The sequence below is a fragment of the Manis javanica genome, chromosome X, assembly GCF_040802235.1.
Source record: "Manis javanica isolate MJ-LG chromosome X, MJ_LKY, whole genome shotgun sequence".
NCBI classification, from domain to species: Eukaryota; Metazoa; Chordata; class Mammalia; order Pholidota; family Manidae; genus Manis; species Manis javanica.
Window position 1 is genome coordinate 101,883,108 of NC_133174.1, and position 15,183 is coordinate 101,898,290.

The 15,183-nt window shown below is 39.9% G+C and overlaps 1 protein-coding gene across 14 annotated transcripts in view; it reads left to right on the forward strand.

The window, feature by feature from the left end:
* PAK3 (p21 (RAC1) activated kinase 3) overlaps positions 1–15,183 on the forward strand; it is a 289,242-nt gene that overhangs the window by 172,352 nt on the left and 101,707 nt on the right. For 13 of the 14 annotated variants that reach the window (XM_073227404.1, XM_073227402.1, XM_073227406.1 and 10 more), the window contains one exon: positions 7,307–7,508. In XM_073227404.1, coding sequence (XP_073083505.1) covers positions 7,334–7,508 — 175 coding nt within the window. In that variant the 5' untranslated portion in view covers positions 7,307–7,333. Of the gene's footprint in view, positions 1–2,873; positions 2,940–7,306; positions 7,509–15,183 lie in introns of all 14 variants that reach the window. The other variant, XM_073227399.1, reaches the window with a different exon arrangement.

The window sequence follows — 15,183 nt, forward strand, 5'->3', positions numbered from 1 at the left end:
ACAGAGCAAAGACCTAGGACGATGAGCTGTGACATGCAGGTTGGAAAATAGCTTCCAGGCATCTATACGATATACAGAAAGCCTCAGCAAATTTGGGAATTGAAGTTTTAGGCATGAATTTGAGGAAATCTGTGGGTTTTTTTACTGGAGTGGCTCAGGGAAGGGTATAATTATCACCTTTGCATAGTAATAGAGAAGCTAGAACCCCAGAGACTCAAGATGTTGGTTTACCATATCCTGCTCACTTGTGCATTGAATTTTTTCCATCTGAATGCTTGCAAGGGTACTCCATTCTGTTTTGAGAACTAGGAAGTGTTTTATTACTAGGTTTTACTTCCCTTTTCTTTTCCCCACACATTGCTTTGAGGCATCTTTTAAGGTAGTCACTTTTTTTTTTTAATGCTTAAAAAAATTTCCTCCTCTTTTCTTTATGCATCTTATTTTCTCTTCTTAGCAGCATCAGTGTTGGAAATGAAAAACTGAAGCCCATAATAACGCGTCAGTTTGTAAAGATAAATACACGTCAGATGATCATTAGCATTTTCCTGGCATTAGCTCATGCAGCATACTCAATGAATAATAAAGTGTGGTGCTGCGTACATTTAGAAGCTTAAGAAGTCAGTTGAAAAATAACTATTTGTTCCACATAACCTATGCCGAAGCAGTATATGAGGTCTGGATGCTGGGGTATAGTTATCAATTTCCTTATTTGCAACCTATCATTGAAATTTGCTACTATAGTATGCTGGCTTATTGGATTTAGTTAATGCCAAGTTCCTGCTGAAAACAATGGCAGTCCCTCATAAAGATGTTAGCAGAGAACAGGACGACAGCAGAACTGACCTCATTGGCTTGCGTGTGTGAAAGAGAACATGAATGTATTCTGTGCAACTGTGCTTGTATGTGTGTCAGCAGTGAGCTATCTTTTGCAGGATCTAAGACTGAAACTAGGTGGCTGTAAAAAGAGCTAGTGCCTCCCTCCCTCATCCAGCTGCTTTTGCAAATCTGCCTAACAAGTAGCTCAGCTTTTCCTGATCAAATGATCTTAGAAATGGCTTCCCTCTATTACACACTGTAATGGTATCTCCCAGGCGAGGCTCCCTGAAACAGCACACCCCTGTCTCTGATAGCAGAGTTCCCTTGGTGAGTGCCCCAGAACACACAGACTCCAAAACAAGGCCATCTAAGAACTGGTACTACTGGCCAAGGAGACTTAGTGGAGCTCTCTCAGTAAATCACCCAGCCTTGGGTCTTTGGATGAGAAAAGCACTTGAAATCAGTAAGTACCAGCCTGAGGTGGGTTGAAAAGAAAAAGCTAGAACTGTTATATGAATATTTGGGGAGGATTAAAATGTATATATGAAGAGCATGTATGCATTTGTGGGTTTACCTGGATACACATGGTACTGGTTGTACTGGAAAGGGAATTGAGGAGAGTTTGAGATTCTAGTCTCAGTTCCTTGAATTACTTTGTGACCCTGGGTAAGTCACTAAACCTCTATGCTCTGTAAATTCCTTATGTGAAAAAGGGGATGGGTAATCCCTTCTTCATGTGTTGGTGTCCAGCTCAAATAAGAGGAAGACACGGAACCCACTGGACATTACAAATTGTGTAGTAAAAAATTAGGTGTTGAAAATCAGATGGTAGCCAGCTTCTACACAACACCCAATTGCTTGACAGTTAGACAAGTGCTGGTATTTCCAAACATGCCTTCTTGGCTCAGACCTGTTTCCAGTAGGCATATAGGCTTATGCAATGTTGTGAAAAACTGACTGAGCTGCAACAAGTGCATAGAATCTATAGAGTTTTGTTTCGTTACCTCACATGTGTCCTTGATGCCTGCTGAGAATAAGGCACCCTACTAGATGGCATGAAAGCATGCAGTTATGACTGAGGGGCCTTGCCCTCAAGCTGCTTATAATCTAGTGAGAGGAGTGGCATGTGTAATGACTATGTGCACTTTAAGACAAGATGATGGAAATGCAAAGCTGAGTCCCTCTGGCTGCCTATAGTTAGTGGTCAGGCTCTTCATTGTCCACCTTGTCTGGGAGTGGGCATATTACGCTAAGAGCAGCTTGGAGACCCAGACTCAGCTCATTCTCCTCTCTGTAAAATGAGATGAAATTTTCTCTCTCCTCTTTGGCGTTTTAGCATATTATGGGAATTAATGTCTGAGAAGTTGCTAGAAATTGTCAGATGCAAGTTGTTGTAGAAATGCAAGGCAATGTATGCTCCTTCTTTCAAATTATAATACATTGCCCCCTTTGTGGAAAGCTGGATGGTTTGTTTTTCTTTTCTTTTTTTTTTTATTTGGCAGTTATGTCTTGATACATTGTCAGTCATAAGTGTCTGAGCCAGTTGGTTCAGTTTCTGGTAATGTGTCTGAGATGAAGTGGGCTTAGTATCAGTGTAGGCTAGTTAGCAAAACATAGTTTATTTCCCAGTCACAGTCTGTATACCTGGAAGCTTCGCTAGCCCTCTTGAAAACATTTACTTTTGTTTACAAGGGAGCTCAGGAAAGAGCCAGCATGTGACTCTTGGGGGATCCTTTTTCACACTACCGAAGTATAATTCTCTGTATACATCATTCTCATGGTAAAAGCAGCAGACTCCTCCTCGGATACAAAGAACAGCCAGCGTTGATGTTGCCTAAGGAGACATTGGCTGACTTTAAATCAATGGTTTATATAATACCTCCAAGCCTGAAAGGTGTCATTAACAGTTCAGTTTTTCTTGAATTATAGAGCTAATTCTTGTTATAAAGATTTCCCCAATTCTAGAAATTTGAAATACTCTCATGTTTTAGCACAGTGAGAATTCTTTGACTTGTTTACTGCATTTTTGAGATCCTAAAATCCATCTTCTTTCTTAGGTGCTCTTGTCAGTGTGGCTGTCATCGCTCAGCTCAATGTGCCTTGCAACCCTATTCTCCATGCAGGTATCTCAAAAACGTTAGAAAGTTCTCCATGGAAATTTCCCCTAGGCTACATCTTTTTGTTCTGGTATGAGATCCTCTAGTTTGATATGAAAATTATATTAGCCAATATTGATGTGCTAACCCATCCGTAGTAATAGCCTTGTGTGGCTGGTGGTTTTGAAGCTTGACCTCAGGGGTTTATTGTATCATGCCTCTGCATCTGCTGGCCTGAGCTTTTGTTTTTGAAAGGAGGCCAATGTTAGTTGGTTTCTCATTGGGAAAATATGCAAATAAATAGCTATTTAGGTTTTGAAAGCAAACAGAATAATACAGACATGTGTGTTGTCTCTGGCACCAGATCCAATGAAAATATTTATTTCAGTTGCTTATGGTTTAATAGATGGCCTTGCCAAGTTGGAAGGCCAGTATTTCTGGATTCTCACCCTTAACACAGTTGGGTAGCTCATGGCAACTGGGCACAACTGTGCAACACACAGTCTGTAGTATGAATTTCGGCCGCATTAGCTATGTATCATTGATTGCCTGTCTTTCCCCTTGACTCCTGGAACATGCAAGTTCGTGGCTTTCTTTTCTAACCTACCAAGCATTCTCTCAGTATCTAGTCTGGCACTGCACTGATTAAAAGAATGCATTTTGGAGGAATGAGAGAATAATGGCAGTTGTTCATAAAACCTAATCATTTCACCCAAAGTTGCTGTGCATCTTGATAAAAGTTTTCCTCCGAATGCTTTGCAGTTCATCTCAGTGTCCAAAGACATGTCAGTGAAGGGCAGTGTGTGTTTGTGTATGCGCCTATGTGCGAATTCTTGCCCTCCGGCTTAGGTGGCAGTGGAGAAGAGAGAAAAAGGAAGATAAGGAGGAAGGGAAAAGAAATAATCTTTCCTAGTACTCTGAAAAGGGGGTATTCAGGCCCCGTGGTTACCATGCAAGCAACTCTTGTTGCTGATGGATTTTAGTTGTAATTACAGAGTATTGGTCAGCCACGTTAAGTCCCAATGTTGGAATAAAAAATATACACCGTCTGCAGAAACTCTTTGAATTCTCTCAGAGGAACCTAGTAGCCAAGTATGAAATTAATCTGTGAACAAACTGTTGCTAGTTGGCCATTAAAGTTAGCTGTTCCTCTGCAAGGCTAAGGGCTAAGTTCCAAGAGTAAAATGAATGGCCTGTGACCAGATCCCAGTGTGCCACTCACTTGCAAGTTTCTGTTCTATTGCAAAAGTGAAGGACAACAGTTAAACTTTAAAGATAAATAGTTGTTTTGATTGGGTTCTTTGAGAAGAATGGTGCTTTTGTATAATTCTTGAAATCGAGCCTACAGCCACCCCAAACAGAATCGTCTCTTTCAAGATCTTGGAAATAGTGACATCATAGGCAGATTGATCCATTAATAGGATTCTTTGTAGAAAGCTGTCTCAAGGGAGGGACTGGGCTTAGTAAATTGTCATTGTTTACAAACATAATATAATAGAATCCCCTTTTCTGCTCCGCTTGTGGAGTAGTTGGGAGATGCCGTCCACTTGGGAAGCAAATGCATTAACATCAAGGCTTCTTTACAAGTCCTTACCCTTTCTCCATTGGTCTTCCAAAAATATGCTTTGAATCCCTTGCTTTGAAGGTGAGTTAAAGGTAACAGGAGCCTCCTTCCCTATTCTTTTGTCACCAAATCAGAGTTATCTGGAGTAATGAAAAGATGGAGATTGGCTATGCCTTGTAAAGGCTAATAAAGACCTGAGGTAGTATCAGCATAATTCAAGGGAAACCAAATCTGAAGTGTCTAGGGGATCTAAGTGGTTATTTACTTCCTTCTTCACATTCCTCATGGGAAACTGGAGATTCTTCAGTTTCATTTCCATCTAGGTAAAAGATTGATTCCAACTCCTCTTCTAATCCCCTGATGAGCTGGATGGAATTAGCACAGTTCCAGTTTGCTAGGTGGGCCATGTAAGCTGGGTACTTTGCAGACTGCCCATGATGCGGACCACAGCAAGCCTGTGGTGGTGAAATTTTGGTCAGGAATTTCAAGTGTAATATAGGAGCATATAGTTTGAGGTTCTTTTTTCTTTTGTCTTACCACAGTCTAAAATACACGTGGTCAAATAAGGTCAGGATAATCACATAGTCTGAAAAGAAGTTAAGTCTCTAGCCAGAGAGAGTAACTGGGACCTAAAATACACCACTGTGCCATACCTAATTAACACGAACAAAGGAGCCTAGTACTTTGAATTACATACGTACGCTAGAACCCCAACTGGCCCAGACTTGTGCTTTGTTATCTAAGATCAGCTTTGTATTTCATTTTAAAGAGGCCATGTGTGTTTTTCTGACTCCCGTCATCTCAAGTTAAGTAATATGTCATCAGAAAATGTGTATCATCCAGAATATGGTGACTCTCTCTCCCTGTGGGGCACATTTTTGAGGAACATCTCTTGTAGGTATTTCTGTTTAAATTCTCAGTTCCTTTGCAATAACTTTGAAATTTCATTCTTTTTACCAAACTAGACTGTGTATGTCTGAACTTTATGTATAATCACCTCATATCCAGGCATCGTTTTTGAACCAGAAAAGTAAAACAAACAAAAATAAAAAAATTAGTGATATCTGCTGGTGGCAAATTCTCATTGCCTAATAAAACCAGAAACCTGTCCAATACATAATAATGCCACTCATGAACTCAGTCTTAAGCTCACTTTTTTTCTGGAGAAATAGTGAATTTAGAAGGATCAAAATCGAAATGCAAAAGGGAATGCAGACCTATGAAGCACTGGCTTCATATTCTAGTTAAAATATTTACCAGCATGTTGTTTTACCTGCATAGAAAATGTGAGACTGATCAGTTGTCATCGATGACAAAATAGTTATTACTGAGTGGTTTTGCTACCATGATTACTGAAAAAAATGCAGAACTGGTTTTAATTCATTAAGATAAATGTGAAGCATGACACTTAGGCAGAGGAAAAGAGATCTCTTGCCCAAGTCAAGATCAAGCCACCCACTGTTAGTTGGCAGTTACATGTGCAGATAGAGAAGCTATTAATTGATAGTCACCTACTCTTGAAAAACAGACAGGCTGCATGTATTTGAGACAGTTTACAACAACAGGAAAAGTTTAAAAAAATTTCCACATGAGGTAATTTAGAGTTCATTACTGAAAATAAGTAACACATGTAACTATTAAAAAGCTAAAAAATTATAATAGATTATTTCTCATGATAGCAGGTAATGAGGAGACCTGTGTTTTTTCTTGTACATAGGTTTGTTGGTAGTAAATGTTGGAGTAAAGTGATATGCTAAGTTGTGCCTGGAGAGCTCTTATGCTCCTAGATTAGTGCCAGTTAATACTTGAGGAATTCACAGAGATATTGTTGCATTTGGAGATTCACTTAGAAGTTATTCTTAAGACCTGACTTGCTGTGGCAAGTATCAGGCCCCTAATGGACGGACTTGAATCAGAATAGGAAAACAGCTGGAAACAGAAACATTTCTTTGGGGATGTTTTTCCAGCTCACTTTACCCTCCAGTGGGATGCAACCCCAAATGTCTTCATTCCTATGCTCAAGATAGTAAGGACTAATGGAATTACAAGCTGAGAAGTTTCTAAAACCCAGATTGGCCATTACAACCTGTCACCAGCCCTGTTTCAGGACCTAAAACATGACAAGGAGTAAGATGATGGTGTGTGAGGAAGCAGTCCTCTCCTTGAGCTCCACTTTGCTCATGGGGACATTTGGCCCATCTTTATCTTTTACCTGCTACCTGAAGCTGGGGCATTGTTTCCCCCACCTAGTACACCCCAACTCTGCTGAGACTGCTGGGCCTACCAGATCATTTCTTGATTCTTTCTCATAAAACAGTAGAGTGTGTTTTGTAAATCGGATACACACAGGTAAGAATCAGACACCAAAGGCATCCCAGTGTCAGAGTGACTGACAGATCATTGTGGTGGACCATTAAAAATTAATGGCCAAACCTGTGTTGGTTCCAGACTCGGAGGACGTGGTGCTGCTTGACCATGACATCCACAGGGAAGAATTTTTAAAGAAGAAACATTGGAAATTGTTTATTAAGAGACTATTAGTGGAGGGCAGCAAATTGGGTTACATTGTGAGCAAAGAAAAGGACCTTTTTTAAACATAATGAAAAGCCATTAATTGTTGCCCTCACTTTCCTTTTTGGGAAATTGCATCCTTGGTCTTTAGGGAGGCAGCTCCCTCCCCTCTAGGAGAAAGACCCCTCAAAACGGCCACCAAAGAACCTTAGACAACGTGAGACCAATGCTTTTGTTTCTAAGATGTTAGAATCCCCTTATTTACTAGGTTGTTTTTTGGACCTCTCCTTAAATCTTGGTTTCTCTTCCTCTTCTATAGGAGCTGTACAGTCAGTTATAACTGAAAATGTCTGACGGCCTGGATAATGAAGAGAAACCCCCAGCTCCCCCACTGAGGATGAATAGCAACAACCGGGATTCTTCAGCACTCAACCACAGCTCCAAACCACTTCCCATGGCCCCTGAAGAGAAGAATAAGAAAGCCAGGCTTCGCTCTATCTTCCCAGGAGGAGGGGATAAAAGTAAAGTATCAGTGGCCGGGCATTGGAAAGGGGCTAGTTTTTTCTTTCATTGTCACTTTCTTTCTCACACATCCATTTCTTGAGCGTTGGCTATTCAGGGCCTGCCTGACCTTTGCATCTACATCTTCAGAGGTTGCATTGTGTCAGGGGATAATGTTTGATTGAGACTTACTATTGGTTTACAGAAAATACACTTATATGCTGTGCTCGCCTGTCACATAACGTTGAATTCCTAGTGTTAAGCCAAGGGAAATCGTAGCAACAGTACTGTCTTCGAATATATGAACGGTGACTTTCTTTCTGATAACGCAGAGGTGAATTTACAGTAATCCCTTTCTAACTGCAAATTGACCTTATTGGAAATTTGAGTATAAGTGGATTCACTTCTGTCTACCTTTTTGACAACTGTGGAAATTTTGAATTGAGTATATAAGAGTCAGTCCGAGTTGCCATATTATTACCTGACTGTCTCACAAGGTGGGAAGAAACTTCTGAGTCATTTGCTCTGTCACTCTTCTGCCAGTTGTCCCCCAAACAACAGCCCTGTTTGCACTGAATATCATGAACCACCTATTAACATAGATTGTGTGGTGTTCATCATACCATTTGGTGCTTAAATATCATACGCTGACACTTTGTAACACTGGGGCCTATCAAATCTCAAGTAATTGTCAGGTTGCATTAATTTGCCTGAAGCTTAGACATGGCTTCTGTAAATGTGATCGTTGAGGTTGGGGAGGGTGAAGCCAGTTACGTGCACACCTGCACCACAGCGAGTTGCCAAAGGGGCAAGAAGGGTGATGTCTTTGGAAGAGAAGGGAAATTCCTGATCTGCTTCCTCAAGGTAAAACAAATAGCTTTGTAGGTCGCTTATGAGGTGTTACTGAATCCACAATGTATCCCATAAAGAAAGCTGAAACTCTGAATTAGGGCCAGTGTTGCCTCTTGTGTACCTGTGTCACCTAAGAGATGCTTTTAGCCCTCATGACCCAAGGATGGAAACGATGGAAATGGTTTTAAGCCTCTGGATTGAAGCCAAATGAAAGAATAATGAAACAGTTCCCATGCAAGGGATCTGCACCATGCAAGAGGAATTTTCAAGACATATTTTCAGACACTGAAGTGGGTCCAGAAAAAAAAAACTTTTTGCCTGGAGCAAGGGATGGTTTGAGAAATTTCTGGTGCACCATAAGCTAGAGAGGAAGTCTTATGTGACAGTGGTGCCTCAAAGAACCCACTAGATCCTGGCCCCGTGTGGGATCCACCACAGGTGCAGAAAGTGGCTGAAGAAGGAGATTATGTGCCTGCACAAATCTTTGGTGCTGTTGAGACTGCCATGCTTTGGAAAACCCTGAATGATCCGCCTTGCCTGTGGAAAAAAGCAAGAGCCAGCTGATGCTGACATGAGATCAGCAAAAGCAGAGAGGCTGACATTTCTGTTTTGTGCCAATACTTCAGGTGACCTTGTAGTGAAACTATTACTACTCTACAGAAAGCTCTGCCCAAATCCTCTCATGAGAAAAACCCAAGCCAAGTTTCTGGTGTACTGGTGTGTAAACAGAAAAGCCTGTATGACCCCTTCTGTCCTTAAGAAATGGTTTGAACAGTACTTCCTTGTGGAAATTCAAGACTACTTCTTAAAAGAAACAAATCTTGAATTCAAAGCCCTACTGATTGTTCACAGTCCTTTTGGTACCTGAGATGCATTTGCTAACGTGTATCCTAATGTTAAGGTTCTCTTGATAACTAGTCACATGTCTCAGATTCCTGAGCCCTTAGATAAGTGTTTGATTTGACCATTCAGGAAGATGTATGCCAATCCAACATGACTGTTGTTTAAAATGTCACAAAAGTTCCTCTCTCTGAAAGTCCTAGTGCATGGCATTCCCACACCATCACTAATGCTATGTTCCTAATAAAAGAGGCATTAGATAGTTTAATAGATCCTGTCATTAATGGGACCTGGGAGAAGATTTGTATCGAGATAGTGAAATATCTTTCAGTGACCCCTCCTGAAGACAAAGAATCTTTGGATCAGGGAGAACATGTGGATGAGGCTGAACATTTGGCACAGGAGCAGTCATTGGCTGAAGTTGAGTCTAAATCTGTTGACACTAATTCAAATGAGGTGATTGTCATAAGTGATGATGAAGGTAACTAGAAGCTAGGGGACTAGAGACAAATACATTGAAAAGCAATAGAAACACATTTTTTAAAACAAGGTTAAACCCCTCCTCCCCCAAGAAAGTAATAAAAATGAGTGCCTTACATGCCAAATCTTACCTGTTCAAAGCTTGATGTGCTTTAGCAGAATTCTATAAAGAGGTGCTATGATGCCTTCAAAAAAATCACATTGGACAGAAACCATCTTCAACAGAACTTAAACGACCAAGCAGGGCTGTTTAATACCATTACTAGACAACTAATAAGCTGCCTTCAAAGCTTGAATGATTTAATTGAACTCTGTAAAGAGGTGCTGAGTCTTACACCACCACATTGGGAAGAAAGCATCCTCAGAAGAGCCTACATGATCAAAGTAGTGCCATTTAAATACCTGTGCTAGATCAGCTGCCTTCAGACCAAGCTTGAATGATTTAACCTGAACCCTGTATTCAGAAGTGCTATGGTGTCTTCAAAAAAGACTTGAGAAGACCCAAAGCATGTTCAGAAGAGCCAAAGTCTTTAAGTTGTACCACCTAAATACACTTGCTTCATAGGACTAAAGCCACAAGCAAGTTGTTATAATTTCAGGATTGGATTTAGATGATTCTGAGAGCATGGAGATCCATGATTTGAACTAACACGCCACCTCTGTTCATCACTTCACTTTTACCCCCTTTTCCACTGCCATGTAATGAGTGGTACATCCCCATCTCCTCTGGAAATCATCCCAGGATCCAAATGGAAACTGTATAAAGCCTATCATTTTTACTAATTGAAGCTATGTAAATTCATTATCTTTTTACATAATGTACTGTTGTTAATTGTTTTATTTTACTGCACAAAAAATACTTATGAGAGCTTTCAAAAATTCACGTGACCTCACTTCCCCTGTTCCCCCCTATTTTATACCTCCTAAAATCATAATTTTCTCAGTTGAACTCTCTTACCTTGGGGACATTCAGGAACGTGACCCTCGTAGGTAAGGGGGGGTTACCATTTTGATGTGTCTGCCTCTCCATGACTACTTGGGTTATACCAGTCAGTCTTTAACAAATGGAAAAAGCACTGGACTTGGGTTCTTGAAGACCTGGATTGGAGTCCAGCTCTGCCACTGATTATTGAGACTTTGGTTAGTCAATTACTTTATCTGAGCCTCAGGTTCATCACCTATTAAATGGAGATGGTAATACTTGGCCTACCTCAGAAAATATTTTTGATAATCACATGTAATTCTAAACATCAGAGTACCATTGTAAACAAAATTAAGTAAATTTAAAGTAAAAATAAAAAGTGCTAAGTAATCATGAGGTATTACTGCATTTATATAATTCTGGACCTTATAAATGAGCAACCACAAAACCTAGATTTGAGAATTTTTGTTTCCTTTCTTAAGTAACTTTGTCCTGACTAGAATTTATACATCAATTTTAGAAAAATTTAAAAGAAACCTGAAATTGCCCATCATTTCACAAGCCAAAGATAACTCCACCTGGGTTGATATTTTTCCTCTTAGTCCCCCTCCTCCTCATGATATAGAATTGTACGTCAGTATCAAAAACTGTGACAATAGAAACAAAGCATACAGGAGAAATAAAAATCACCCATACTCAAACACCATGTTAACATTTTAGTGGATTGCCTTCCAGATTTTTTAGTGGGGATATACACATATATATATACACATAATATATATGCTTTTTACATAGTTAAAATCATAATATATATAGTTTTATATCCTACTTTTTCACTTAAAATTTTTATCATGAATATTTTCCTATATTTGTGGTAAGTTTGCATATCATTTTTGATGGTGTATAATAGTTTGTCACATTGCATCCTGGTTTAACCATTTATTTTGTTGGGTATTTGTGGGGAGGGTCCTTTCCAAATTTTTGTCAGAAGTAATGGCACATTGTGTATTTCTTCAGTGAAATGAAAAACTTACTTTGGTGACAGCAGAGAATTTTATTTGTTTGAAGAAGTCTCTTTAATAGCTATATTTTATTGACCAAATGGGACTTCAAGAGGCCAGTAGAAAAAAAAAAAAGAAGCAGTAGATAGAATTTGAAGGTTGAGGATCTGTCTGCTGGAGACTGTTCCAGGAGCCAAATCTTGGTATGAGAGCAAATGAGGAGAGAGACAATTTGCCACCACTTTATGATACTTCACTGTAGAAAAGTTTTCAGAACTTAGACCAGGAGAAGGATATCTGAGCACATGGTTTTTTATTTTATGGACCCTGTGAAGTGTGAGATGGGTCAGGTTTCTCTTTTGTTGGCTACTAGAAAGCTTGGAGCTAAAGGTGTGGCCCATGCAGAGCACTCATAATGGGACTCTATGGTATGTATGCACTTTGTATTAGCTTGCTTCCAGGCTCCATTTCATGTTCCTGTCTTTTTTTTTCCTTTTATACTCCTATATACTTTGAACTTATGCTCTCATACTGTATTTTGTATATTCTTGTAAGCTGCCTTATATCTGTTTTGGAACACGGTGGGGAATAAATATATGATGAATAAATAAATACATGAAAAATACATGAATAAATAAACCAGTAAGGCAAAGGCAATGAGGGAGTTGAGTCAGCCAGGCCTGAAAATGGCAGAGTGCCTCTAAAAATTATCCGTGTGAAGGACTTGAAGCTTGGAAGAACATGTGGGCAAGACGCAGGTGAGGTTGCATTCGGAGGTGCTATGTTCCGTCGGCATCTGTGCCTTCGGAAGCGTCTTACATGTCTTGTGCTTGCACTTGAATCTTGGGTGTGTTTCAGAGGATATGCAACACTGTGGGAAGGGCTGTGCCTTTAGACAGCACAGTTCATGTGTGTTGTGTTTTGAGGGGATCCAGAGAGAGATGGGAGCTGGTGAGCCTGGGAATAAAGTGAAGGCTGCTCTTCCTGGAGGAGGAGGAGGAGGAGGAGGAGAAGGGGATAGTTGGATATAAATCAAGTCAAGATGAACAGGAAGTGACCGACCACTTAATTCCTGGGTGCCAAGCTGTGTGCTAGACACTTTCTATGTATTGAGTCTTTCAATCCTTACAACCACTCTGTATTATCGCCTTTTTACAGATGGGACAATTTAAGCCCAAAGCGTTCAAGTAGACAGACTAGCGTCCCATAGCAAATGAGGGAAGCCAGAAGTATCTCAGGTCTCTCTGACTCCAAACCTTATGCTTATTCTGCTCCATCACACTGCCTTGCAGCGAGACAAAGGGAATATATATTTCTAGTGACCAAAAGCCAGCAATGGCTTTCATTTTTCCTTAAGAAGATGGCATTGCACTTTGAAACATATCTGAATTTTAGAAAAGGGGACTTTTCCTAATCACCACTCAGAAAGAAGGAAAATCTTTTCATGCTTTAAAAAATTTTTTTTTGAAATTATGACAAGAAAATATTCTTGACAGCAGAGATGTGCTAACATTTGATTGGGTGTTTTGTGGGTTAGATTCTCCTTTGATGTATATACTTTACAGGCTTATATATTGCTTACTTTAGAAAGTTGAGGCTTTCAGTGAGTGTGTTCATATATGTAAAAAAGTTCTTAAAGTGCCATATAGTTTTGTTATTGTATTGCACATATATTGTTGTTCTAACCCCTAGAGTATGTTATCTTCTATCTACACTACACAGCAGGAGGCGTTGCTGTGCAACAATTATATTAAAGACTCAGTTATCCTTTATGGTCTCGTTAATCAAATGCTTTGGTCAACGCACATTACTAACTTTCATCTAATTAATGCACAATAAAAAAATGGTTTAGTGTGAGAATATACTGAACAGTATGTAGTCTTTCTTCAGTGATGCTGAAGACCCTTTGGGATCTTGCAGTGGCTGAAGGTTACTATCGTTGCACCACAATGAGTGGGAGTCTCAGCTGAGTGTTCTGTTACCAGAAAGCCAGATGTCAGAGACTGCTACATCCTGAATGGGATTTACATTCTTCTTGTTCCTCCAAATGTAGACCATACAGCTCAGCAAAGAGTGCTCTTTGGAGCTCACTGCCCCACCCTTTGGGAAGCCTGAAGGGTGGCATGTTGCTTGTCCTCCAGAGTTGGTGCTATGCCCCAGAAGTACCACTCCTTTATTCCTAGAAGTTCCCTGTGGCTGAAATGGGAAGAAGATGGGATAATGATGCACTCTGTTTACTAGGGCGTCTACTTGCACGTCAAGGCCAATAAACAGGGAAATTGGGCACAAATTTGGTAGCCCACTAAAGCCACCAGTCAATTTCAAGAGATGTATGGGATACAGGATTGGGAGATATACATATGAAAGGAAAGAAGCAATGGGGAAAACAAATTGAGGGGGAGGAAGTAATATGTGAGAGGGAGATTAGGAGGTAGAGAAGATAGAAGGGATGGCTGAGAGGCAAGAAAGAAAAGAGAGCTGTATCAAATATTAAAATGAACAAGAGGAAAATTGACACTAGCTGAGGGATAGGAAGTTGCTGTCCTTAAAGCAAATGAAGCCTTTTTTCTTCTGTCAAACCTGTGCCCTATATAATTATCCACATGATCCGAAGTGTCTGGCTTAGGACATTGTCTCATGTTTGGTTTTTGTTTTCAAATATTTTCTATTGAAATTGTTGCATGTGTGACTTTGTTACAAATGAGAGTGGAAATGGTGTGTGGTGCCTGAAAGGAGATGGGTAAAGAGTCAACTATTTAATGATTTGCCAGAATGATCAATGTTGCTGAATGTTTTTGAAGATGATTCCACTGAATGTGATAGCTGTCTGTGTGTGTGAGTGGGGGTCTCTAGAAGGGCTCACATGGGACCATCATTTCTTTCCCCCCATCATCCTCATGGAACACCCAACCTATGCATGGGGCTTGTAGCTGCTCTTGCAGAATCAGGTACCACTTGGAGTTTTTACCTATACATTAAAGGCTACTGATTTATGGAAGCCATATATTGTTTTCTATAGCCACTGAAGACTTAGTAGGAGGAAATGGGTTTACTATTCCACCAGAGGGAATGTAATTAAACATAAAGAAATTCCACATAATGTTGATTAAATAATATGAATTACCGAGGGTGAACATTTTTAAGTTCTTTCTTGAGGGTCTCATGGCTTTAATACATTCTATCTGAAGGCAGGAGAATGAACCTTCCACCATGGCCCTTCCCAACTATATGCTTCTGAGATTTGCTCATATTTATGAAAGATAAAAGAGCCGTGAATGTTTAAAACAACCCAGTTTAATCCTCTTTCTTGGCAGTTATATTTCCAAGGACATCACTCATGGGATGGAAGTGTTGGGTAAAAAGTGGCAGGTTACTTTTTAATACACACAGTCACCTGTTACTAAATATACTGCTATAAAATGATGAACTTTGGATGGCAGCTATAGGAATACTACAGTGTTCAAAATACTTCCGTATCAATTGCCTTTTTCAAACCTCTTATGATGGAAGCAAGAATTACCTCCATTTTACAGAGGAAGGCAGAAGTTTAGAGAGGTTAAATGACTTCCACAGAGTTGCCCCACTACTGATTACAAAGCG